At 41.8% G+C, this 27540-nt stretch overlaps 2 protein-coding genes across 4 annotated transcripts in view; one reads left to right on the top strand and one right to left on the bottom strand.

Annotated features, from left to right (window-relative positions):
- ARG2 (arginase 2) overlaps nt 1-7590 on the top strand; it is a 32892-nt gene extending 25302 nt beyond the window's left edge. Inside the window, exons 5-8 of the mRNA XM_061156817.1 lie at nt 3242-3336; nt 3512-3616; nt 4551-4687; nt 7123-7590. Of these exons, the coding sequence (XP_061012800.1) occupies nt 3242-3336; nt 3512-3616; nt 4551-4687; nt 7123-7328 (543 nt within the window). The 3' untranslated portion in view covers nt 7329-7590. The remainder of the gene's footprint in view (nt 1-3241; nt 3337-3511; nt 3617-4550; nt 4688-7122) is intronic.
- Nucleotides 7550-25891, bottom strand: VTI1B (vesicle transport through interaction with t-SNAREs 1B). Of its 3 annotated transcripts, XM_061156819.1 has the most exons (6): nt 25556-25846; nt 17216-17274; nt 15387-15578; nt 13054-13227; nt 9108-9169; nt 7550-7877 (listed from the first exon to the last, which is right to left on the bottom strand). In XM_061156819.1, the coding sequence occupies exons 1-6, from the start codon at nt 25668-25670 to the stop codon at nt 7781-7783; spliced, it is 699 nt and encodes a 232-aa protein (XP_061012802.1). In that variant the 5' UTR covers nt 25671-25846; the 3' UTR covers nt 7550-7780. The 3 variants fall into 3 exon arrangements, with proteins under 3 accessions (XP_061012802.1, XP_061012803.1, XP_061012804.1); XM_061156820.1 differs by lacking the exon at nt 9108-9169 and having other exon boundaries at nt 25556-25891; XM_061156821.1 differs by lacking the exons at nt 7550-7877; nt 9108-9169 and adding an exon at nt 9018-9053 and having other exon boundaries at nt 25556-25862.
- Between the last annotated feature and the right edge of the window lie 1649 nt (nt 25892-27540).

Genomic DNA, 27540 nt, shown 5'->3' with positions numbered 1-27540 from the left:
TGCCATCCAACCATCTCATCTGCTGTTGTCCACTTCTCCTGCCTTTAATCTTTCCCAGCATCAGGGGTCTTTTCTAATGAATCAGCTCTTCACATCAGGTGGCCAAAGTATTAGAGCCTCAGCTTCAGCATCAGTCCTTCCAATGAATACTCAGGACTGATTTCCTTTAGGACAGGTTTGATCTTGCAGTCCAAGGGACTCTCAAGAGGCTTCTCGAACTCCACAGTTCAAAAGCATCAATTCTTCAGCACCCAGCATTCTTTGGCATTCAGCTTTCTTTATAGTCCAACTCTCACATCCATACATGACTACTGCAAGAACCATAGCTTTGACTAGACAGACGTTTGTTGGCAAAGTAATGTCTCTGCTTTATAATATGCTGTCTAGGTTGGTCACAGCTTTTCTTCCAAGAGTAAGCGTCTTTTAATTTCATGGCTGCAGTCACCCATCTGCAGTGATTTTGGAGCCCAAGAAAATAAAAGTCTGTCACTGTTTCCATTGTTTTCCCCATCTATTTGCCATGAAGTGATGGGACCGGATGCCATGATCTTAATTTTCTGAATGTTGAGTTTTAAGCCAACTTTTTCACTCTCCTCTTTTACTTTCATCAAGAGGATCTTTAGTTCTTCTTTACTTTCTGCCATAAGGGTGGTGTCACCTGTGTATCTGGGGTTATTGATATTTCTCCCGGCAATCTTGATTCCAGCTTGTGCTTCATCCAGCCTGGCATTTTGCATGATATACTCTGCATGTAAGTTAAATAAGGAGGGGGACAATATAGAACCTTGACATACTCCTTTCCTGATTTGGAACCAGTCTGTTGTTCCATGTCCACTTCTAACTGTTGCTTCTTGACCTGCATACAGATTTCTCAAGAGGCAGGTTAGGTCAAGGTGGTCTGGTATTCCCATCTCTTAAGGAATTGTCCACTGTTTGTTGTGATCCACACAGTCAAAGGCTTTGGCATAGTCAATAAAGCAGATGTTTTTATGGAACTCTCTTGCTTTTTCAATGATCCAATGGATGTTTGCAATTTGATCTCTGGTTCCTTTGTCTTTTCTAAATCCATCTTGAACATCTGGACTGTTGAAGCCTGGCTTGGAGAATTTTGAGCATTACTCTGCTAGTCTGTGAGATGAGTGCAGTTGTGCAGTAGTTTGAGCATTCTTTGGCATTGCCTTTCTTTGGAATTGGAATGAAAACTGAACTTTTCCAGTCCTGTGGCCACTGCTGAGTTTTCCAAATTTGCTGGCATATTGAGTGCAGCACTTTCACAGCATCATCTTTTAGGATTTGAAATAACTCAACTGGAATTCCATTACCTCCGCTAGCTTTGTTTGTAGTGATGCTTCCTATGCCCATTTGACTTCTCTTTCCAGGATGTCTGGCTCTAGGTGAGTGATCACACCATCGTGGTTATCTGGGTCAGGAAGATCTTTTTTGTATAGTTCTGTGTATTTTTGCCACCTCTTCTTAATATCTTCTGCTTCAGCTAGGTCCATACCATTTCTGTCCTTTATTATGCCCATCTTTGCATGAAATGTTCCCTTGGTATCACTAATTTTCTTGAAGAGATCTCTAGTCTTTCCCATTCTAGTTTTCCTCTGTTTCTTTGCATTGATCACTGAGGAAGGCTTTATCTCTCCGTGCTATTCTTTGGAACTCTGCATTCAAATGGGTATATCTTTCCTTTTCTCTTTTGACTTAAGCTTCTCTTCTTTTCTCAGCTATTTGTAAGGCCTCGACAACCATTTTGCCTTTTTGCATTTATTTTTCTTGAGGACCGTCTTGATCACTGCCTCCTGTACAATGTCACGAACCTCTGTCCATAGTTCTTCAGGCACTCTGTCTATCAGATCTAATCCCTTCAATCTATTTGTCACTTCTGTAAAATCATAAAAGATTTGACTTAGGTCATACCTGAATGGTCTAGTGATTTTTCCCTACTTTCTTCAAGTCTGAATTTGGCAGTAAGATTGAGTTCATGATCTGAACCACAGTCAGATCCTGGTCTTGTTTCTTCTGACTGTATAGAGCTTTGCCATTAGGCTGCAAAGAATATAATTAATCTGATTTTGGTACTGACCATCTGGTGATGTCGATGTGTAGTCTTCTCTTGTGTTGTTGGAAGAGGGTGTTTGCTATGACAAGTGCATTCTCTTGGCAAAACTTTGTTACCCTTTGCCTTGCTTTATTTTGTACTCCAAGGCCAAATTTGCCTGTTACTCCAGGTATCTCTTGACTTCCTACTTTTGTATTCCAGTTCCTTATAATGAAAAGGACATCTTTTTTGGGTGCTAGTTCTAGCAGGTCTTCATAGAACTGTTCAACGTCAGCTTCTTCAGCATTAATACAGACTTGGATTACTATGATATTGAATGGTTTGCCTTGGAAATGAACAGAGATCATTCTGTCATTCTAGATTGCACCCAAGTACTGCATTCTGGACTCTTTTGTTGACTATGATGGCTACTCCATTTCTTCTAAGGGATTTTTGCCCACAGTAGTAGAATGGTCATCGGAGCTAAATTCGCCAATTCCAGTCCATTTTATTTCACTGATTACTAAAATGTCGATGTTCACTCTTCCCATCTCCTGTTTGACCACTTCCAATTTACCTTGATTTATGGACCTAACTTTCCAGGTTCCTATGCAATAATGTTCTTTACAGCATCAGATTTTATTTCTATCACCAGTCACAGCCACAACTGGGCGTTGTTTTGCTTTGGCTCCATCTCTTCACTCTTTCTGGTGTTATTTCTCCACTCTTCTCCAGTAGCATATTGGGCACCTACTGACCTAGAAGTTCATCTTTCAATGTCCTGTCCTTTTGCCTTTTCATACTGTTCATGGGGTTCTCAAGGCAAGAATACTTAAGTGGTTTGCCATTGCCTTCTCTAGTGGACCACGTTTTGTCATAACTCTCCACCATGACCTGTCCATCTTGGGTGGCCCTACAGGACATGGCTCATAGTTTCATTGAGTTAGACAAGGCTGTGGTCCATGTGATCAGTTTGATTAGTTTCCTGTGATTGTGTTAAAAGAAGGTATTTTATTCTTCTGAAGACTATACTGTGTTCTGCAGCTGCCCTTCTGAATCATTTCCACTTCTATCAGTTTTTTCCCAGATCTTGTGTTTGCTGGTTTACACATACACTAAGGGTAAGGAGAGAAAGCATACCGCACACAGGGATTTATCTTGGGGAGACCAAGAATCCCTGATGAGTCCTTCTCTTCACAGGTACCACAGCTCCCAGGATTTTCCTGGATCAAACCTTGTATCTCTTCCCCAAGTATTGTATATATTGGACTAAGAGACGTGGACCCTCCTGAACAGTAAGTTGATACATTAGGGTTGAGTTTTAGGCCTGTCCTGGCCACTAATGTTCCACTTGATAGGTTATTTCTGGACTTAACCTGTTGTAGGTCACTATAAAGACAAGCCCCACTCCCACATCTGATTGAAAAAACTGCTCTTTAGCTAAGGCTTCTTTCCTTTATATCTCACCAGTTTTATTTTAAAGAATTATGATATCCAGTATTTTTCTATGAGAGACATAGATCGACTTGGTATCCAGAAAGTCATGGAACAGACATTTGATCTGCTGATTGGCAAGTAAGTAACTACAATGGATGTCTACTTCTAGGTTCCAAAGGGAACAGGGCAGACTGTCAGTGGGCAGTAAACTTTGGCCTGTCTCTTGAGGATAATGACCTTATAAAGCAAAACGTACATATAAAAAAATTCAGATAATTCAGAAAGAGACTATGAAACTTTAGTCATGTTCTTCTGGGGCCGGGAGTGAAAACAGCTCCAGTGAATTTCTCTTTAGCTCCATTTTTAATACTTATCTTTCGAGAGGAGAAGCATTCATTGTTCCAACTTTTCTCTTCCCAGCCTCAACTATTGCATCATCTGAAAGTTTTATATTAAGCAAATCTTGGTAGTATAGAAAGATGACAGATGAATGCTAATAAAATGCTAGTTAACATTTTCCCAGTGCTGAGTCTTCATTTCTGGGTGATTAATTGCCCCACCTTGGTAGTATACCGTTTCTTAAAGTGTTAAGAAGTATAAATAATTTACTATATAGGTGTTTACTGTATGTTACCTTCAACCATTGGGCTAAACTGAAGTTGCAATTGGGAGATGGTAAGATCGCAGTCATAAGTTCAGAGCTGCTGTTCTACTCTGAGAGGATAACTAACTGTAACCTAGACCAATCCAACTACAACTAGAATTTGCCAGAACCCTTGTCCTATGGAAGTGAGGAATTCCCTCTGTTGATAGTTCTTAATATAAGAGGCTCTAAAGCCCAGGGTAAATCAGAAATACAAACTGGAGTTAGTCTGAGGCGCACAGAACCAAGGGCAAGACTATGAAGTGTGTAAGCACCTAACATAGTAACTTTCAGAACAGGAAATCTGGAAATCTGCTGCATTAATAAAGTACTAGCATTAACACAACAAAACCAAGGAGTTGTAGCTGTAGGAAGGATGAATATCCAAGTACAGCCCAAATGACTTTCTCTTATTTTCCTCCTTTCAAGAAGACAAAGGCCAATCCATCTGAGTTTCGATATTGATGCATTTGACCCTACACTGGCTCCAGCCACAGGAACCCCTGTTGTAGGGGGACTGACCTATCGAGAAGGCATGTATATTACTGAGGAAATACACAGTACAGGTAAGCAGTGATCAACCTGTTAATTACCTAAGTAGATCTGCTGAAGCCCCTTGCCTGCCAGGGGATCTTTTCTATTACATGTCACTGGAGACACTGTTTCTCTTTAAACTTCTATAGCTAAAAGCCATGTGGTCAGGGTAATAAGGAGTCATTTAGAGGCATGTTGACCTGGCTGATAACAAAATACGTTAAGGTAACACTGAGTAAAAAAAAAAATATTGTCCACTTAAACACTTAATAAATACAAGAATAAACTCTCAAACTGATGTAGTTCTTTGCATCTGAATTGTATAAAGGCAGATGAAGACTAAAAGGCAAGGCCAAATAGCTCTAATTTTAACCCTGACACTATAAGATTGGTTCACTGGGAGTTAAGAACGTCAAGCTGAAGCTTCCCTTGAAGATATTTCAAAGCTGGACAATACCTTGTGCCCTTTCATAGAAGTCTTATACTAGAGCTTGTTTGCTAGGACCTGTAATATGGGGATACTGGAAGATGAATGGCTGAAAGGAAGATCAGTAAACTGAAAGCTAGGGGATCAAGAGTAGCTACAAGAGGGGAATTCCCTGGTGGTCCAATGGTTAAGACTTACTTGGTGCTTTCACTGCAGTGGCTGGGTTCAATCCCTGGTTGGGGAACTAAGATCCCACAAGTTTTGTGGTGCAAAAAATTAATAAAAATTTTTACAAAACAGTAGCTATAAGAGGTTACTGTCCCCAAACTCATACTTATTTGCAAACACTTTCCATTTCTGTCAGAAAGCTTTTGGTTTTAAGGCTACTTTAAATGACCTCTCATTGCAAAATTTAAACAATTACTGCATGGTACTTTAATACCACCTCATGAAATTGGGGTTGAAATAGCATAGAGACCCCAGACTGAAAAGTCGAGGACTATAGGAAACCCTTGACTAGCTGGGATGGGATACAGAAGTTGAGAAATGGTCTCCCTGGCTCTGGAGCCTACCAGAACCTTAGGCACTACAGAAAGAAGAATGCTTGTCAATCAGATCTGATGGAACCAGAAAATCTTATTCTCAGACCTAGAACTGTAGACACTATTAGTTGTCCTTAGCCAGTGAACCTGGCAATTCAGTTCTCCATTCAGTTTCCCACTGACACCACTTAGAGCAGATTAGTAACCTCTAGCACTTAGATGGGGGCAGTGGTCATACCCTGTCCCTCCCTCCCTTGCTGCAGTGTTATTCTATTCCAAAAGGCTGTCTGTCCTGAGACTATCAACTAGATAAAGCAGTTTGCTTAAATTAATCTACAAGGTGGCAGCAGTCTAGAAACATGGGTAGTATATGTTTTTAACAGCTTGTACCCTCTTGATTTACTTCTGGGCTATGTAAAGGGTCCACATTTAGTAGGTGGAAATTGGATACAGATGCGTGTGCAGGAACTGGTGGACACATCTGCCCATTGTAGTTCTGCACGGTGCACTGAACCCCACATTGCTCCTAAGGGACGGCACACTGTGTGGATGTACTAGCATTGAATGTACATGTGCTAAAACGTAATATCCATAAGTCATTAGGTATATTCATCCATGTATCGAGGCTTTATGACCACCCTAAATATTCAGATACTTGTATTCTCCAATCTAGTTTCTTCTAGTGACTCTTAAAAGGAGGTAGATTAACTTCATCCAGAATAACCAACTAAAAATAAACACCCCAGAGGTAGGGCATATATGTGTTGATGGGGAGGGGCAGAGGGCAGGTCTAGATAGGTTCTTTTTTTGGTTTAATCTTTTCAACTCAAACCCTTTGGCACAAGTACCCAGACCGTCACAGAAGGTAACTGGAGTTCAAACTAAATATGACCAAATGCAAGATACTGCATCAGTCTGAAGGGAAACCTAAGAACTGTGTCATACATGGAGCCTGTCCTAAGAGTTCAAACTTGCAGGGTTGAGAGTAAGATAAGGAGTAACAGCTATACTTTAGGACACACGGTGCCTTAAAAGCCACATAGCGCCAGAGTTCAGAAGTGGGAATAGTGCTGGCTAGTGAGCCCTGAGATCTCATCACACAACTACAGGCAGGCATCTGGGAGGTCGGTCCCTAGAAATACTGGAAGTGATACATTTTCCCAACTAGATTGGAAACTCCTACTGCCACCCCTGCTTATCCTTCACCCCGACCTAACTCATCCTAACCAGAAAGCCTGTCAGCCATGCCCGTTGTGTTCATTAAACAGGGATAACTGACTTAATTACTTTAAAGGTTTCTTTCGATCCTACTCCAGCATTACCAGTGTTTCTAACTTAAATTCATGCCCAAGAGGATGAGGTGTAAGGGCCTTCCTGACAGTGGGTAATTTTCTATTAGAGAATGACCCTTTCACCTTGGTCTGTTCTCCCTGGGTGGGACGACCCCACTGAGAGGAGCAGCTCACAAGTTTCCTTTTGTCCTGCTTTGTGTTTTCAGGGTTGCTCTCGGCCCTGGACCTCGTTGAAGTCAATCCTCGGTTGGCCGTGTCAGAGGAGGAGGCCAAGGCTACAGCCAGCCTGGCAGTGGACGTCATTGCTTCGAGTTTCGGGCAGACAAGGGAGGGAGGGCATGTTGTCTACGACCAACTTCCTACTCCCAGCTCACCAGATGAATCAGAGAGTGAAGAACGTGTAAGAATTTAGGGAATACTGTTTGCTGACACGTGTGTCACAGTGGGCATTCCAGAGCCGTGAGGCGTTTGTGGTGACAGATGTGAATGATCATCTGGGTCAATACTGCCTTAATGAGAACATTTGTGCACTCTCACAATTGCCTTCCCTTTCATTTTGGTGACCGATAATTGTACTGTACATGTACTTGGTTTTTTGAAGCTCACAGGGTATTAATATGTCGGAGCACTATGTAAACTTAAAGAAGTCATAAACGACATTTATTACCTTGGTATATCATACTGGTCTTATTGCTGTTCCTTCACATATCAGTGGTTTTCCATCTTCCTCCCTCCACCCACAGTCTGGCTACATAGTGCCTTGAACCGCTAGTTCACAGCAGCAATAAGATTTTTTCCACACCTCTAACACCATTCATTCACAAAGTCACAGTTCTGGTCCACAAACCCTTCCCTGTAAGAGGTTCAATGCCTGCGAAAGAATTTGTAATAAACCAGGCCTCCCAGAATGGCTAGCTCCAGTAAGATGACGATGGAAAGCAGCAGCTTGTTGGTTGTCACTCTACAAAGAGAAGCAAAGTGGGATGTAGTCAGAAGTCTGGGTAACCTTATTTCTTTCCATTCTTAATACTGAGGAGTTTGACCTGGGGCCAAGGCAGGATACTGTGAGGCAGACTGAATTTTTGTTTGATCATGTAGCCACAAAGTAACCTTGTAAATAATTACTACTATCTACCTCACAGAAATATTGAAAACTGAGGCAATAAGATACCAAAACATACAAATGTTTTTTTTAAAAATGTCTTCAAATAGTAATTAGTACTTCACTTTAAAAGTAGTTTTTCTATGATGGGCTAGTTAGAAAAATATTAAATGTACATATGAAAAATTATATGATTTTTTAAATCAGTTGAATCAGATTTCAAAGTAGAAGCTCACTATCTAACCATCTACAGCTACCCTGACCACATATTACAGCTGCCGAGGACACATTAGGAGAAGGGTTGGTGGGAGACTCCAGTGTCCAACTCCAGCTCGGTACAAAGAGGTGGTCCTGCTTTAGGATAAGTAACTAGAAGCTGGGAGTGCCTTTCAACGTCTTCTCAACTTCTTGCCTTTCTTTCTCTATAAAGGTAGAAATTTTTCTGAAGCTCCTATACTCTTTAACACAAAGAATCGAAATCAGACATTTCCTCCTGCTCCACAAGGAACTTACCACTGTTTTGGAAAATCTCACTCTCTTGCTAGTTCCATGACTTGGTTATAGTTTTATTCATACTACCTACACTGACTTACCCCCCAAATTCAGCCTCAGTGCCAGTACTTCCCTTCTGCCCATAGTTCTGCTGCTGTCAGCACTTACCTAAAGGGTTTTTTCTCAAGTCAACTCCTTGCTAACAAGACAGAACTCCCAAATAAGGGCTGACTCCCATAAAGGGCAAGCAGAGCCAAAATCAAGTATGAAGCCATAGCAGTGAAAAGTTTTCTAATTAAGTTTTTACAAATTTATTTCCAGGAATTTGAAGCTCTGTTCCCATGTGCTGTCTTCTCTAAAGAATGTAAACTGGGATGAAAAGTCCTTCCAGTGGACCAGTTTTCCACTGCTCCAAATCATAGCAGTATATATACTTCCAACAATGGATTTTTTTACTGGGATACTTAACTATGTGATATTCTTTATTTCTTCTGTTTTATCAGTACCTTTGGAAGTCACGGTTTAAAGCTTTGACATTCTCAGCTGAAAGATTAGAATTAAGAGAAATTAATTCTGTGACTAATTTTTAAAACTTACTTTCTGGACATTGAGCGGAGAATCTTCCGACTTTTGCTCAAGTTTTCACTTGTATTTACCAGCTGAGAAGAGAAAATAGCAATTATTTCCCTCTTCTTACAGAAGTACACACTGTAGAACTGAACCTTAGTAAACTGACGGGTGTTAAAGGGTTTATGTTGAAAAACTCCCAGAAATCACATCAATTTAAATGATGGCCTCTGTAAGTAGAAGAAACTGGAAAGGACAAGATACTTTAATACTTGTCAATAGGCCTAGGAATGATTGTATCCCAAGGCTGCTATGAAGAGACCTCTGGGACTGAGCTAATCCTTCACTGTGGCTACCCAAAACAAAGTCTTCAAGTTCACCTTGCCAGTAACTACAGTAACTCTGAGCAACTTAAGATGTGAATTTCATCAGCCAAACTCCAGGAGAGCCTGCTGAGCTGATGTCTGTTTTGGTTGGCTGGTGGATTACCACTTTTGAGATCTGGTTCTTTTTCCTTTTTTCTTTACCCTTTTAAGAGATATTTACATTGACTTGTGAAAGGAATTTATATTTTTTTTTAAAGTCTTTTTTATCCCCTTTTGGTTGCCTGTTACTAAGCTATATAGCTGGAGGACATTTCAACAGATGCCACCTGCCATCTGTCCCTGTTCACCAGTGGCCTTGGTAAGCTGATCTCTCAGCTCATTCCTCAGCTTTTAAATTCAACTAATCCATCTAGTAAGTTCAAAAGTAAAAAATAAACCATGCAATCTGCAAACAAGCTGCTTTCTCTGCAGCTTACCTTGAATTCAGTACTTTACTGTGAATTTTCACTGAGGAGGGTGATACCTGGCTTGATTTTTAAGTTGTCAAAATCATTCTGACTTGATTTTAAGAGTGGAGAATTACGGCTATTACGGTGGGAAAATAATAGCTCAGTGTGGGGATCTGAGATGACTTTGTCATATCTAAGTCGTGCCCACAGCATCTGTGTTTCATTTATCTGCCTCATGCTCTTAATACAGCATTCCATTGGCAATTTTTAAAATTCCTTTGCAGATGGTACAGAAGGGAAGAAATAAGTTGTTTTTCAGAGCCTCTCAGAGCGATAGTAGATTAGAGGCCACAGTATAGTCATCATTTGGCCGAAGTATTTTGTTTTCTCACAGTGATCTCCCTTAGTGTAGTGGTAGTAGTGTTAGTTGCTCAGTCATATCTGACTCTGTGATCCCATGGACTGTAGCCTGCCACGTCCTCTGTCCATGGGACTTCCTAGGCAAGAATACTGGAGTAGATTGCCATTTCCTACTCCAGGGGATCTTCTTGACCCAGGGATTGAACCCCTGTCTCCTGTGTCTCCTACACTGCAGGCAGATTTTTTACCACTGAGCCATCGGGGAAGCCCATGACCTCCCTTACCTTAGGTTAAAGAGTCCAGGATTCAGTCAGTTCAGTTCAGTTCAGTCGCTCAGTCGTGTCCAACTCTTTGAGACCCCATGAATCACAGCACGCCAGGCCTCCCTGTCCATCACCAGCTCCTGAAGTTTACTCAAACTCATGCCCATCGAGTCGGTGATGCCATCCAGCCATCTCATCCTCTGTCGTTCCCTTCTCCTCCTGCCCCCAATCCCTCCAAGCATCAGGGTCTTTTCCAATGAGTCAGCTCTTCGAATGAGGTGGCCAAAGTACTGGAGTTTCAGCTTCAGCATCAGTCCTTCCAATGAACACCCAGGACAGATCTCCTTTAGGAAGGACTGGTTGGATCTCCTTGCAGTCCAAGGGACTCCCAAGAGTCTTGTCCAACACCAAACGTCAAAAGTATCAATTCTTCGGTGCTCAGCTTTCTTCACAGTCCAACTCTCACATCCATACATGACCACTGGAAAAACCATAGCCTTGACCAGACGGACCTTTGTTGGCAAAGTAATGTCTCTGCTTTTTAATATGCTATCTAGGTTGGTCATAACGTTCCTTCCAAGGAGTAAGCGTCTTTTAATTTCATGGCTGCAGTCACCATCTGCCGTGACTTTGGAGCCCAAAAAAATGAAGTCTGACACTGTTTTCACTGTCTCCCCATCTATTTCCCATGAGGTGATGGGACCAGATGCCATGATCTTAGTTTTCTGAATGTTAAGCTTTAAGCCAGCTTTTCACTCTCCTCTTTCACTTTCATCAAGAGGCTCTTTAGTTCCTCTTCACTCTCAGCCATAAGGGTGGTGTCATCTGCATATGTGAGGTTATTGATATTTCTCCCAGCAATCTTGATTCCAGCTTGTGCTTCTTCCAGCCCATCATCTCTCATGATGTACTCTGCATATAAGTTAAATAAGCAGGGTGACAACATACAGCCTTGACGTACTCCTTCTCCTATTTGGAACCAGTCTGTTGTTCCATGCCCAGTTCTAACTGTTGCTTCCTGACCTGCATACAGGCTTCTCAAGAGGCAGGTCAGGTGGTCTGGCATTCCCATCTCTTTCAGAATTTTCCACAGTTTACTGTGATCCACACAGTTGAAGGCTTTGGCGTAGTCAATAAAGCAGAAATAGATGGTTTTTTTGGAATTCTCTTGCTTTTTCGATGATCCAGCGGATATTGGCAATTTGATCTCTGGTTCCTCTGCCTTTTCTAAAACCAGCTTGAACATCTGGAAGTTCTCAGTTCAAGTATTGCTGAAGCCTGGCTTGGAGAATTTTGAGCATTACTTTACTAGCGTGTGAGTTGAGTGCAATTGTGCGGTAGTTTGAGCATTCTTTGGGATTGCCTTTCTTAGGGATTGGAATGAAAACTGACCTTTTCCAGTCCTGTGGCCACTGCTGAGTTTTCCAAATTTGCTGGCATATTGAGTGCAGCACTTTCACAGCATCCTCTTTCAGGATTTGAAATAGCTCAACTGGAATTCCATCACATCCACTAGCCCTGTTCGTAGTGATGCTTTCTAAGGCCCACTTGACTTCACATTCCAGGATGTCTGGCTCTAGGTGAGCGATCACACCATCATAATTATCTGGGTGGTGAAGATCTTTTTTGTACAGTTCTGTGTATTCTTGCCACCTCTTCTTAGTATCTTCTGCTTCTGTTAGGTCCATACCATCTCTGTCCTTTATCAAACCCATCTTTGCCTGAAATGTTCCGTTGATATCTCTAATTTTCTTGAAGAGATCTCTAGTCTTTCCCATTCTGTTGTTTTCCTCTATTTCTTTGCATTGATCGCTGAGGAAGGCTTTCTTATCCCTCCTTGCTATTCTTTGGAATTCTGCATTCAAATGGGAATATCTTTCCTTTTCTCCTTTGCTTTTTCTTCTCTTTTTTTCACAGCTATTTGTAAGGCCTCCTCAGACAACCATTTTGCCTTATTGCATTTCTTTTCCATGGGGATGGTCTTGATCCCTGTCTCCTGTACAATGTCACGAACCTCCATCCATAGTTCATCAGGCTCTCTGTCTATCAGATGTAGTCCCTTAAATCTATTTCTCACTTCCACTGTATAGTCATAAGGGATTTGATTTAGGTCATACCTGAATGGTCTAGTTGTCAGTAGTACTATTTTATGACATGTGGAAAATAGCCTTGGCTCTAAATGACAGGAAAGCTAGAATCTTTTAAAGCAAATGATGCTTTCATAAGAATAGCAGGTGTTCTACTAGACGTGTGAGAAACAGAAATTTAGTTCATAACACAGGACCTAATAAAAGGATGGTATGGCTATAATCCTATTTGACAATCTTCAATAAATGTAGAAACTGGGTTTCTGCAATCTCAGTCCCCCTGCCCAATGACCTCTAAATCTTACAAGTAAAATTACTTCCAAGGGATATGTTTTAGTCAAGCAAACTGCGAACAGAGAAAAGCATAAGAACCTAAAAAAATCATACCCTGAATTTGGAACTGTGGTAGCTTCTGGCAGCAGCAAAGCATCAGGGTGTAACGGGCCCAACTTTCCCCATTCTTGCCCCTCTCCCTATCCACCGAGACTTACTCTACTCTTGGTACGTTCCAACTGGTCACGTTGCTCCCCCAGCTCTTCTATGATTTCTGAGCCAATCTGGTCAGTCTCTGCGGCAATACGATGAGAACGCTCAATACTCTGGGTGGCCCGGTTCAGGCTGTCAGTGCCTTGCAGAAGCAATGTCCTTTGAGACTGTAGCCGATTCTGACAGGAGTACGGAAGGAATTGTTAGATTTCTTCTGTTATAAATGAATTTATAAGAAGGGATATAGGGTGCAGTAATTTTCATTACTTGTAAGACAATCAAAGATGCTAATGAATCAGACTACAAGAAAACCTGGGATTCAATCTAGGATCACAATACCTCCCAGTCCACTGCTTGTTACACTTAAGTGAGGCAAGGAAAGGATTAAATACACCAGAGCATCTTCTTTGTGCTCCTGATGAATCTGAAATGACTCATGTGCTTCCTGGACTAACAACTTCTGAGAGGCAATGGCCCAGATCTAGCATGCAGGAGCTACCTGAAAATGCATACATCCTATCATTTTGATAGGACAAATCAACTAAACTCTACTGCCTTAGAAACAGTGTAATTCACTGAAAGTTCCCACTGATTGGTACTAAGTGACCATGAATAAGCTATTCGTTTTCAGCACACATAGAAATCACTTAAAAATGTGAGAGACTACTACTCTCTGGAAAAAAGCATCCAAAGAATTTCACCTCAGACCAAACACAGAAAACAAATACTAAAGTTGTTACACTGGTGATTTGCTCTCAGGTGAGGTAGTATCTGGGGCCAAGTAAGGGCCCTATTTCTGAAACTCCACCAAAGCATTATTCTACCTATAGTCCTAAGCACAGAAGGCATGAGGACAGAAGTAGCCTTTGTCAGGCCAGAGATAACTACTGGCAGAAATGGAGGCAGCTCTAAGTTCTCAGCTATTCAGAGCATACATGTGCACAAACTCTAAAAAAGGGGTCGGCTCACAAGGCCTATTACTGAGCAGGTGACCATTAGCACTTGATACCAACATTAAGAAGCCGAAAGATGTGTTTCCAGATCAGAAGCAACAAGAAGGCTTTTTCACTTCATATATAGCTACGGACAAGTGAGTGAGGAAACCACTGAATGAGGCTGAAATGAACCCCAGTTTACACTGGCTTAAAAGCAGCAGGAAAACAACATTTTTAAACATAAAAGATGAGGATTTTCAACTGATTAGGCTTAAGAAAGAGTAGGGAGAGACAGTAAGGTCACATGAATCAACCCAGATTTGAAACAATAATTCTACTGAAAGTAGTTTATATACCTATATTGTCTTTATAATTTCTGAAACTAATAATTTTAAAGCAAAATTATTGCTTGGAATTATCCTCCCCCCTTTTGTTTTTGGGGCTTTTTGGGTCACAGATGACCAAAGTCACTGTACACCTTTCATCTCACTTTTAACAAGTGCTACTTGCCTGTGTTTTCCCACTCTGCTTTGAAAATTTTACATTATTCTAAAATACTCTAGTTTTCACATCAGGAATGTCAGGCCAGTATCATTTGAATATTTCTTAAACTTTATTTAGGATGCATCATGAAACAGGATTTGTTTAAAACTGTCATCAGCCTTTCTACATCCATACAGTCTGCACTAGTGGGCCCCCTTCCACTTCTCTCCCACATTACCAGCCAGGCCATTTCTACTTTGTGCTGTGGAATATAGTCCCAAATGTAACACATGAAATTTAACCTTTGTCAAGCTTTTCTCCTTTACCTATCTAGCTTCTCTAGACAGTTTGAGAATACAGATTTTCAATTTAGAAGTCTAATTTTATAAATGAGAACACTGGAGGCTAGAGAGGCAGCCTGTCTCACTTTCTATTATGATGAAGTAAGGTGTCAGCCCCGTTTTTGAGAAGCATCCTGCTTTCTCTACTGTGTCTGGGCTATTGGGCCATCTTGATACAAATAAAAGGGAAAGTGTGGGTTACTTTTGTAACAATGCTCTGATAAGTTAAAATCCTAACTGAACTCTGGGGGGATATGTGACAAAGAAACTGGATTGGTGAATCAGACTACAGAGTCCAGGTGTAATATGAATAGGTAACACTTGTATATCACCACTACCCATCAAGCACTGTTTTATACATAAAGGATACAAAAAAATCTAAACAGGCAAATTGTTTGGAATGGTCTGCATTAAATTCAGTAGAGGTAGGCACCCAAGGGGAGAAGGGGAATTGGATGCAAGAGGGAAAGATAAGATAGAAAAAAACAGTCAAGTATGCACTAATAACATGAATTGTACTTCACAATTCGGTTAATCATTGTACCACAGACCCACAGGGAAAAGACAGCTGAAGCTTACCATATGCTCATTCTCCACAGTGTATGTACCATATCTCACGTCTCCTCGGGCCCCAGGAGTGGCTGTCAAAGGCGTACTTCTCACTTCCCGATGGAGTTTAGCAAGGTCCTTTCGGTAGGTTCGAAGCTTAGACATCATAGGGTTACGGAAAGATAGGGGAGCGTAACGTAGTTCCTCTTCCATCTCTGCCAGCTAGGAAGGCAGACAGTGGTGAGCAGACGGCCTGCTTCTATTCTCTTATGGGTTGTATGTCTAGTCGACCAATCAAACCACAGGCAATCCTAAATAAATACTCAACATGTGGCCCAGGAGGGCAGGGACCACATGTGACACCTTCACTTCATTACTGAGTGCTTGGCACAGTGCCCAGCGGGCACAGAACAGGCCTTCCCAAAGTATGTGATGAATGAGTGAGAAAACTAACAAGTAGCTTATAGCTTATTAAACATTTTGACATATACTCTCTCATTTAATCCTCACAACAGATCAAAAAGGTAGGAAATACTTTTACTTCATATATGAGACTTGAAGAAACCTGTTCAAGATTACATAAGTCAGGATTCCAGATCTTCATACTCTTTTCAGTACACCAAGTTCTTAGCCTGTTATGGTTCAAGTGCTATCACGAAGCACTTAGGGATCTACTGTACTAAAAATGATTAGGGGTATGGCATCAAGGTTCTTCCCTTCCTCCTCCTGAAAATCAACTGTGTCCATGTCAGAATAACCAGAGGTCCAAATCATTTCCATTTTTCTGGGACAAGTAAATTGTAATACACAGACTTATTTGTAAGAGGCCATGAGTCATTTTCTTCTGCTTTGGATGGCTAGAGTAGGACTGGTTAACTTTAGAAAATGCTACCAAGATGTTAATTGAAAAAGAGGACTAAAAAAAAAAAAAAAAAAAAAAGAAAAAGAGGACTAGCTCTGTCACAGATATTACAGATATATGCCCAGTAATGCAGAGGTATTAGAAAAGTTTCTGGAAATCCCATGAAGGTGATAGTTTCCACAGTCTGGTAGGCTGATCCTTCTTCAAATACATGCAGAAAAAAGGATGCAGATGGGCTTAACTTCTCAAAACTTCATTGTAATAAAACAGTTATTCCTCAACAAACAATGAAGTTCTCTGGCTTAAAAAGAATTCTTCAGTCTACTCTGGGGTAGCAGATACTAGAGGCAACTGTTTCTTTGGAGTGCTACCAGGGACCAAGATTTTAGCTCCAGCCTCCTAAAAGGGTTTGCTAAAGCTAGAGCACAATGTGATGAAGACAGAGGACCCTTACTTCTAAAAGGTAAGACCAAAACTTTTTTTTTTTTTTTTTAAAGAAAAGTCACAGGTTAAATGAGAAGCAGTTCTTAAACTGCTTAGCAACCTGGACCAACTTCTGTTAAGCTTTGGGTCCTGACTGAGAGCTCATCCTGACCATGCATGCCTTGCCCAAGGTACCAAAACCTTCTATTTTTTAAAACAAGGCAATGTGAGTAGGAACCACCTCTGAGCTCCATTTTCTGTGACAGTAAATTTAACAAAGGAGAATAAGTTATCTTAATGGCCAGCTTTTAAAATGAGCTTTCCAAAGACCACCCAAGTAAAAGGAGAATGTCCTTATGGTATCAGCAATGTTTTATCAAGGATTCACTTCAGGGGAGTCTTTAAGTTTTACTCAATACCCATCTCCATCAACTGGCCTCATTTAGTAAGAAATAATCAAAACTAAGATCAATAGAAAGGAACGGTTAAATCTGTGATCATAATGTCATAAGCATTACTTCTGGCAAAGACCAACAAACAGGAAGAGGAAATAAGGACTTGTTCCTGTTCTCACCGTTTCATTTGCTTCCTGTTGCTTTTCATCGAAATCTCTGATCAACTTCTTCTTCTCTTCTGGAAAAGACAGATGAGTTTTAAATACTCAATCCTGCTTCCAAACATTTATTTGTAGAGGACATACCCTCTGCTTAGAATATACTCCCCATTCCCTTCCCGGGGGTACCCTACAGTACTTAATAACCCCTAAAAGACATTTAGAAATGTAAGGGAACTAGTTACCACAATTAACGGGGGGGGGGATGGTATTACCACTGACATTTAAGTGCCCAGTGAACAAGAGTACCTATGCTTCCTGCGTAACAATGATCTGGCCCCAAAGACCAATAGCATTCCTACTAAGAAAGGAAACAGGGCTAAATTATTGTCAATCTTTCTTCACCGACCCTAAGAAAGGGATCAGGCACGCTTTGATCAATAAAAATGTTTAACAATACCAGTTCTCTGAAATCTTCATCCCCATGGTAAATCACATCTCTACATTAACCCTTATCCACTGCTTTTCTGCAAAATATATTCAAAGCCCACCTACTTTGCTCTCTGGAGAGCCTGTAAGGCATACAACACAAGTTTCTTAGCCAAACCCTCTGGCAGCAGTATAGGAAATGATGTAAAATACCACTGACTCACACAGGGGAAAATGTCATTCCTTGTTCAATCCTTTGCATCATGTAATTTTAGTTCTAGTATGTCTTTAATACCTAAAAACTACTAATCTCCTCTTTAAAAAAAATAGAACGGGCTTTAGCCTCAAAGCAAGGACATCTAACTAAACCAGCATTGTTTTGTCTTCATTGAAGCTTTTCTGATCATATAACTAGGTTCTATAGATTTTCCATCTAAGGCAGTGATATGAAATTTCCTTTTAAAGTAACTTTATATGTTAAATAAATGCATTTTACATGAAATACTGATATAAAGGAAATAATTACAGTAAAAATGGTGCTTAGACACACCACAATGATGAAGGGAGTACCTGGTAAACTTTGTATGGAGGGAAGTGCTGGGGAGTAAATGGGCTTAGGTTTTGGTCTTAGCTTTGGGCCTAACTCAACATGTAAGCCTGGATAATTCTCTTCAACTTTTTGGGATCTAACCTCCTTCCTTGGCTAGGAAATGAGGAGGCAAATCACACCTAAGCAGCAAAAATTAGCCCTATTTATGAGGAGTTTCTTTTTTTCAAATGTATACAGCAAAATGAATGTTCTCCCTGGAAATCTACACATAATCTACTTATTACCACAAAACTGTCACTGCTTATAATATTTTTTGAACTCATCTTTTGGGATTACATTCACAATCTGGGATACTTTTTTTAAAATTGTGGTAAAATACGTATAACATAAAACTTACTATTTTGACCATTTTAAGTGTACAGTTAAGTGGCATGAAGTACATTCACAATTTTGGGCAACCATCACCATTATCCATCTATAGAACCTTTGCATCATCCCAAACTGAAACTCTATACCCAGTAAACACTAATTCCCTATTTCCCCTCCCCTCAGACTCTGGTAACCACAATTCTACTTTCTGTGTCTATGAATCTGACTACTCCAAGCACCTCATATAAGAAGAATCATCAAGTATTTGTCTTTTGGGTTTGACTTATCTCACTTAGCATAAAACCTTCAAGGTTCCTCCATACCGCAGCATGTATGAGGGCAGTCCATGTGTTTTTCACTCAGTGTGATTTCTAAATACCAGCCTGCACTGCCATCAACTGAAGAAAAAGCAATCTTTACCAACGCCAAGAAAACAGCAGAGTAAGGCCTACGAAGGGATGGCATGCAGGTACTCGACATGCTGTCCTAAGATTTTCTTGGATAATTTTGTTTACCAATTTTCATCTCACACCTTGACTTTCAAACCCAATCCCATGTTGGAAGTAACACCACTGTCATGCTTTATATAGATTTACATTGTGTTAATCACATAGCATCTAGCATGTTAGCTGTCCACTACTTTTTAACTGATCGTAAATCACTTGGCTGTATATATTCTATGTTCTCAACTTGAGCTCAGTCTCCCTCTGAGTAGAGAAATTTACTTTTTCTTTTATACATCCTATAAGTTCCAGAACTCTAAACCTGGTAGGGTGCTTCTTAAACACTGTTATTGCCTGCAAGACTTAAGTGACAATCCACCCTTTACTAAGCTGCATTCATTGTCATGTGCATTCCCTTAATACGTATTCCAGGTGAACAATTTTTCACCACACACTGCTCACAACTCGCCCCCGCCCCAACAAAAGGAGAAAGTTCAGGCAAAGCAAAAGGCCTACCTCTTGACCAACCATGAGGTAACCACCATGAAATTACCACCACGAGTGAAAGTGTCAGTTGTTCTTTGCAACCCCATACTGTAACCCATCAGGCTCCTCTGTTCATGGAATTCTCCAGGCAAGAACACTGGAGTGGGTAGCCATTCCCTTCTCCAGGGGATCTTCCTGACCCAGGGACTGAACCTGGGTCTCTCACACTGCAGGCAGCTTCTCCCTGTCTGAGCCAGCAGGGAAGTGCCAAAGCAGCTTTATTATCCTTGAGTGGGCTGTGTTTCCACCCATCAGCAGTGAAATAATATCTGCAATCAAGAATGGCTACTTCCATGGAGAGCTATCATATTATTTTATAATAAGCATTCACAAAAGTGTTGAGTGTCACCACTCCTCTGAAGAGGCACATCTCCAAACTCAAGCACACTCACTCAGTTCTGATCCAAGTTCTATAAGTGCATTCTGGTCCTAGATTTTTCTACATCTCTGTTAGTCCTAAGTTCTCCTCGTTTAATCTTTGTTAAAGGATACGAGTATCTGCATTCCTAAGAGACAAATTCTAGAATAATTCAAAGAATGCAGCTGTATAATAAGAATCGGGGTGGGGGGCGGTGGCAAGGTAGTCCACAGAGTCTTGATCCTTTCACTAACTTCCCTGCATGATTCTGTTATTCTCAGTCTTTTTGGAATACTCTACTCTCTGATTTCATAAGACATATATTCTCCTACGAGTGCTCTACAGCCTATACACTTCTAAAGATTCAAGAGACGGAACCCTTACCCAACTGAGAGGTATCAATACCTGTTCCTTTATGCTTTGCTCAGAGCTGTGAGATTAATGAATGTTAAGAGCTGAAATCATTTTACAGCTGAGGAAACTAGAGCCTGGAGACTGTCTTCCCCAAAGCCATAGAAAAGAGAAGATGTGTAGCAACACTAGTTACAGAATTCAAGTCTCTAACTATGGCACTGAGGGGTATTTTCACGCTCCCAAGATACACAAGTATAATCTTTTCAAATCTCTTCATTTTTTAGGGAGCTAGAATTAACACTACAATCAACTACAAAACAGCAGGACTGATAGCAGGTAGACTGGACACCGGAAACTCAGAAAGAATGAGCTACTCCAATAACACTATTCCTGACCCCTCATGTCTTTCCAAACCATTCACACGTTGAGTGACTCACCCTGAAGCCGAATGTCTGGTAAACTAGGTGCACAGCAGCACAACGTCTCAGACACGGAATAAAATGGAAACACCCAGCTCTGAAAGTGCTAGAGGAAGCCTACCGCATCTTAACCAAGGTGGCAGCCTCTCCACCTTGTAGAAAAAGAAAAGAAGGTAGCTCAGTCATGTCAAACTCTTTGTGACACCATGGACTATACAGTCCATGGAATTCTCCAGGCCCGAATACTGCAGTGGGTAGCCTTTCCCTTCTCCAGGGGATCTTCCCGACCCAGGGATCAAACCCAGTTCTTCCGCACTGCAGGTGGATTCTTTACCAGCTGAGCCACTGGTAGGCGGTTTGAATTTTCACAACCCCAGAATGACTCGTCTTGGTCCATTAGAACTGTGGAAATAACTTCAGTTTCACCAGGATCTTTAAAATTTGTGATTAATGCTTTTGGTGCCCCCTTGCAGCATTTCTAGGACCTACATCCTCTTTGCAGACCTCATGGTTAACCTGATCTCACACCATAAAGGAAGTTAAAGCATCAGATCCCTCTAAGCCTGTTTCCTCAATTATAAATAAGAAATATAACAGCACTGACCTGTATAGTTGTCTAAAAAGACAATACATATAACAAACACGCAGCAAATGCTAAGCACACTAAGGGTTCAATAAATAGTGCTACCACTGTTTTTTAAAGTAAATTCCTAGGTAGGAAGAACTAAGCAAAAACTAAATTTAAATATGAAGTGTTGGAAAAATTAAAATTCTGCAGCCAGGGAGTAATTGTGTTTACCAACCTGCTACATATGGTCCTCCATAGTTATCATTTTTTCTGGTTTCTGAAATAATGGAGTTTCGTGTATAGCAATTGAAACGAGTGAATTAAAGTGAAACACTGAATAATTTTACAATGTTCATTACAATATGTGAAGAGATGGCTTCAGGTGCTACGAAACTAAAACTAGAAATCACGACTATAGGTACTTACTGTATTAACTGGATAAGAATTTACAGCAGCTTGAGATATGTGGAGAGACCTCTTCAGATGCTGCAAAACTAAAACTACAAATTATTGTGGGTGTTTAAAGTAATAATAAATGGATTAATAAGTATCACAAATGCTAATGGACTGTCACTGCCATACAAACTTCCTAAAGTAAGACACATTGTGTCTGTTAATCCTATCCTTTTTAAAAATACATATACATTGATTTTAAAAGTGATGACAATATGGAAAACATGGTAAATAAAATCACCTTCAGTTTCAACATTTAATCATACATTGATAGTTACTATTTTCTTCCCAACAATTCACAGTATTTATACAACCATTCAACAAATATTTATAGAGCACCAAGTATGTACTAGGCATTGTTCTAGGTGCTTGAGTGCTAAGTTGCTTTGGTCATGTCTGACTCTTTTAGACCCTATGGACTGTAGCCTGCACCAGGCTTCTCTGTCCATGGGATTTTTCAGGCAAGAGTACTGGAGTGGGTTGCCATATCCTTCTCCATCTAGATGCTTAGGATATATAATTAACAAAACAGACAAAATATAGAGCTTACAACAGAAGAGGAGGGAATGCTTCCAAAGTCTTTTATGAGGCCAGCACTGCATACCAAAACCAGAGAACATCACAAGAAAAGGAAATTACAGGCCAATATCCCTGATGCAAAAATCCTCAACAAAATATTAGCAAAACAAAGGGCATTTTCCACAGAAACAGAACAAACAATCCAAAAATTTGTATGGAACCACAAGAGACCGCAATTAGGCAAAGCAATCTTGAAAAAGAAAAACAAAGCTGGAGGCATCATGCTTTCTGATTTCAAACTACAACTGACCCTTGGAAAGGGTCTGAATTGGGCAGGTCCCCTTTACACACATATTTTTTTCAATAGTAAAATCTATAGTACCATATAACCCGTGGTTGGCTGAAATCTGCAGATACTGAGGAACCTTGGATAGGAGGGCCAACAAGCTACACTTGGATTTTCAGCTACACAGAAGGTTGGTGTTCAAGGGTTAACTGTATATTATAAAGCTAAAGTAATGAAAACAGTATGGTAACTGGCATTAAAACAGATTCAAAGCTCAATGGAATGGAAAAGACAGCCCAGAAAAAAAAGCAAAACCCACTAAGGTATGGTCCCCAGTATAATTCTGTGCCTCTTTCAACCTCTACTCAGTCACCAGCATTCTCCTTCTAAAATACAATCATATGGTTCGATTTATTTTAGAATCTGTATTTTGTTCAGGATTTTTGCATCTATGTTCATCAGGGATAGTGGCCTGTAATTTTCTTTTCTTGTGATGTTTCCTGCCTTTGGTATCAACTTGGCTCGCCTTTAAAAGAATTTAAAATCCTTTATTGAGTCTCCGTGTCAAGTTTAGATGTCTTAATGTAATATTTAGGTCCCTTAAGGGTCTGGCTGTGTCTTACTTATCTCATCTACTACTGATCTCCCATACACATCTTAAGTTTCAGTCATAGATCTGAATATTTGACTTTTATTTTTCCTTCCTTTGTTGTCTCTTCTCATTTCCCCTCTCAGGCAAACTCCCGCTCAACTCTTTACACTCAGAAGCTTCTCTTTTTTCAGAAGCTTTCCTCTCACTCCCCTATGGCCATGTTAGCTTTTCTGTCACGGTCTCAAAGCTATGTTAGGACTCATCACACACTTTGGAAATTTGCTCCCATTTAAGGCAAGAACTCATAGAACTCCCCAGACCCAGGATACTGAGTGATACATAATTCTTGATAGATGTTTATTGAAAATATTCAATTACCGAGCATAAGCTAAATGCAAGGGATGTGTTATGTATTAATATATTATTCAGTGCTTAATAATTCATGATAGGAAAGCTTTGGAAAGCCTATGAAGTCGTCTCAGGACAAGAAAAAAAGGATTCAGAGATGACACCCCAGTATGTTTGCTTAATTAAATTCAACTTATTCAACAAATATTTATTGAGGAATATAAACACAGCAGTGAATAAAGAGGCTGAAGGTTGTTGAAATTCTTATAACCTGGGGATATGCAAATACTATATATACTTACCCACTGAACAACTAAGTGTTACCAGCAACTTGTGTTGAGAATATTTTGTACTTGAGTAGAAATTCACACCTTTTTGATTGTCCTCTTTGCAGCAATTAGAAGTTCAGGTAGATGACAAAAGTGAATACAACTAAGTTTTCTATTTTTGGAAACAGAATGTCCTTTGGCATTATTTAGCCTTCCCCGGTGGCTCAGTTGGTAAAGAAGTCGCCTACAATGCAGGAGACCAAGTGCAATGCAGGAGACAGGGGTTTCAATCCCTGGGTTGGGAAGATCCCCTGGAGAAGGAAATGGCAACCCACTCCAATCTGGGAAATGCCATAGACAGAGGAGTCTGGTGGGCTACAGTCCATGAGGTTGGAAAGTCAGACACGACTTAGCAGCTAAACCACAACCACACCCTTACAGAAACAAACCTTGCAAAATTTAAATAACACTAGGCTGAAAAAATGATCTATTTTTCAACCATGTAAATCAGATCCAATCACTCTCCTGTTCTGTAGCCTTTAACTTCAAGTCACTGTATTCAGATAAAGATGCAAATCTTTCACCATGGTTCACATGGCCCCACACAATCTGGCCCTTTAAAACCTTATCCACTACTACTATTTCCTTTGCTCATTCCACCCTAAACACACCGGCCCTTTAGTTCCTCCTAGAGCATACCAAGCTCACTTCTGCTTAAGGACTATTGCAGTACTATTCTGTCCTCCTGAAACGTATTTCTCCCAGATTTTTGCATGGTTCACTCCCTTACTTCAAGTCTCTGCTCAAACGCCACCTCCTCAAAGAGGCCTTTCACAGCCACCCAATTTACAACGAGAGCTTCCCCATTCCTTGCCCTGCTTTATTTTCCTGTATGGCCCTTAACACCACTTCCTAATATTTATATATCATCATCGACCCATAAGAACAGAGATCTGTAAGTCTTTTCACAGCAGTTTGCAATATTACCAGCATCCAGACAATGCCTAGCGCACAGCAGCCTCTCTCAATAAGTATATGTTAAACAAAAGTATGAGTTTCATTCTCACCAGAGTCATGCAATTCATGTGACCTTGGGTAACTCTCAGAGCAAACACTCAAGCTTCCAAGCTTCAGTAAAAGCAATGAAAGTCTCATTGGCCTTGTCATCAAGATCTACTTGTCTTAAGGCAAAGAACTATGATAGACTTTCCTATACAGATTCAACCAGAAAACTCTTAGCTCCCCCAAGCCAAGCTTGCAGCACACTGCATTATGAAATCAAGGGGCAGGAAGGTCTAAGCAGAGGTCATAAAAGGATCGCACCTGAAGGCCACCATCCTTATTTTAAAGACCAATCCCTCCCCCAACCCCCACCCACCCCCAAGACTGGTTATTTACACCAGCCTCAAAAGTTATGATGGCTTTGGGTTCTTAACTCTTTTTGTGCTACAGGTCCTTTGCCAGTCTGGTGAAAACTATGGGCCTCTTTGGAGAATACTTTTAAGCGTGGAAAACAAAATACTGAGAGCCACAAAGAAAACCAATTATACTTAGTTTACAGATTTAAGGGTCACAGGTCTAAGGTGTCTCATGCCCATCTTGCCACAGTGAAAATGAAACGAGCGAGCTCTGAAGGCTACAGGGGATTCAAGAGAGAGATGACACTCCGTGGTGGATCCCTGGGTACCTAAGAGGCAGCACGGAGATTCTGGATGCCGGGACTCAGCCAGCCCTAGGGGGCGTGTCTGAGGATGCCAAGCGAGGAGACGGGAGGGTGGGCCTGGGAAGGAGGTGGGGGCTCTTCCTCCCGGTGCCAGCGGAGCGCTGTTCCCGTTGGCTCATCCCGCTCCCACCTCACCTGTCCCTGCCATCCCCAGGAGCCGCTCCGGCACCCCTCGTAGGTCTTCATGGAGGCCGCGGAAGATCTCGTGCAGTTTCTCGAAATGCTCCGAGGAGGCGGCGGAGGCGGCCATGGCGCAGGCCGCTTTCGAGCAGCGGGCGCCGAAATTCTGGGCCCAGGGCCCGTTCCTACTCCGTCGTCAGCCGCCCAGCCCCGCAGGCATCACGGCGACCGCCGCCACAGTCGCCCTAGACGAGGCGCTTCCGGGGCCGCGGCGGGGTCCTCCCGGGCCGGAACGCCCACCCCCCGCATGCCGTCACTGACGGCGCGCCGGGCGCCAAAGCCTGACAGAAAGTTAGTCTGGCTCCGTCACCCTGGGGACTCCTGAATCGGCGGCGGCGCTTTGGCGCGAGCGGCAGTCTCGGAACCCCGGAAATGCTCAGTCCGAGGCTGGGGGGAAGCCCTATGGCGGAAGGAAAACATGGGCACCTGCAGCCGGGCGACGCGGACGCCTCTTTCCTGGGCCCCGCGGACGCCTCTTTCCTGGGCCCCGCCTTCCGGCAAGGGTTGGGGGCGCTGCAGTGCATGCCGGGGGTTGTAGTTCGGTGCGGAAGACGCTCCAACTCGGAAGTCAGCAGTTGCTGGGGGCGGTGGTCCTGCTGTAACCGTGGCCGCCGGCGTGACCCTGATGCGCAGCGGTTAGGTATCAGTTGCTACCTGGCCGCCGTCTTCATAATCATCTCACTGTGTGACTATCCTGACTTCCTCAGTTCACATTCCGGCTGTTAGCCTTCAGTTCTTAGAAGATAGTTGAACCGGGTGCCTGCCTGACCCGGAGCTGAAAGCACTTTTATTGGGGAGCAGGTGACCGAAGTGACATGCTTTCAGGAGTGGTCCCCAGGCAGCAGTGCGACCCCTCAAATATGCGCTCAGCCTCTAGCGGTTGGGCTTGCTCATGCATTCACTCACTCAGTCAATTTAAGCGTAGCCTTTATGCTGGGATTTGGGCATGTGTTGGTGAATAAAAGATTCACCCTCTGCGCTTGGATAATTTATAATGTAGTGAGCAAGGCAGACCTGGCTTCATCAGGTCTCTTTCCCATTAAGTGTAATGTGTTAACAATTACAAAGACTTTTCCTGCACACTGTGGGTTTCCATGGTTTCAGTTCAGTTCAGTTCAGTTCAGTCGCTCAGTCGAGTCCGACTCTTTGCGACCCCATGAATGGCAGCACTGCCAGCCCTCCCTGTCCATCACCAACTCCCAGAGTTTACTCAAACTCATGTCCATCGAGTTGGTGATGCCATCCAGCCATCTCATCCTCTGTCGTCCCCATCCTCTGCCCCCAATCCCTCCCAGCATCAGGGTCTTTTCCAATGAGTCAACTCTTCGCATGAGGTGGCCAAAGTATCGGAGTTTCAGCTTCAGCATCAGTCCTTCAAATGAACACCCAGGACTGATCTGCTTTAGGATGGACTGGTTGGATCTCCTTGCAGTCCAAGGGACTCTCAACAGTCTTCTCCAACACCACAGTTCAAAAGTATCAGTTTTTTGGTGCACAGCTTTCTTCACAGTCCAACTCAAATCCATACATGACCACTGGAAAAACCATAGCCTTGACTAAATGGATCTTTGTTGGCAAAGTAATGTCTCTGCTTTTTAATATGCTATCTAGGTTGGTCATAACTTTCCTTCCAAGGAGTAAGTGTCTTAATTTCATGGCTGCAATCACCATCTGCAGTGATTTTGGAGCCCCCCAAAATAAAGTCTGCCACTGTTTCTACTGTTTCCCCATCTATTTGCCATGAAGTGATGGGACCAGATGCCATGATCTTAGTTTTCTGAATGTTGAGCTTTAAGCCAACGTTTTCACTCTCCTCTTTCACTTTCATCAAGAGGCTCTTTAGTTCCTCTTCACTTTCTGCCATAAGGGTGGTGTCATCTACATATCTGAGGTTATTGATATTTCTCCCAGCAATCTTAATTCAGCTTGTGCTTCTTCCA

The sequence above is a fragment of the Dama dama genome, chromosome 12, assembly GCF_033118175.1.
Source record: "Dama dama isolate Ldn47 chromosome 12, ASM3311817v1, whole genome shotgun sequence".
NCBI lineage: Eukaryota > Metazoa > Chordata > Mammalia > Artiodactyla > Cervidae > Dama > Dama dama.
The sequence above is the reverse complement of the archived record's forward strand: the minus strand, read 5'-3'. Positions and strand labels throughout refer to the sequence as shown.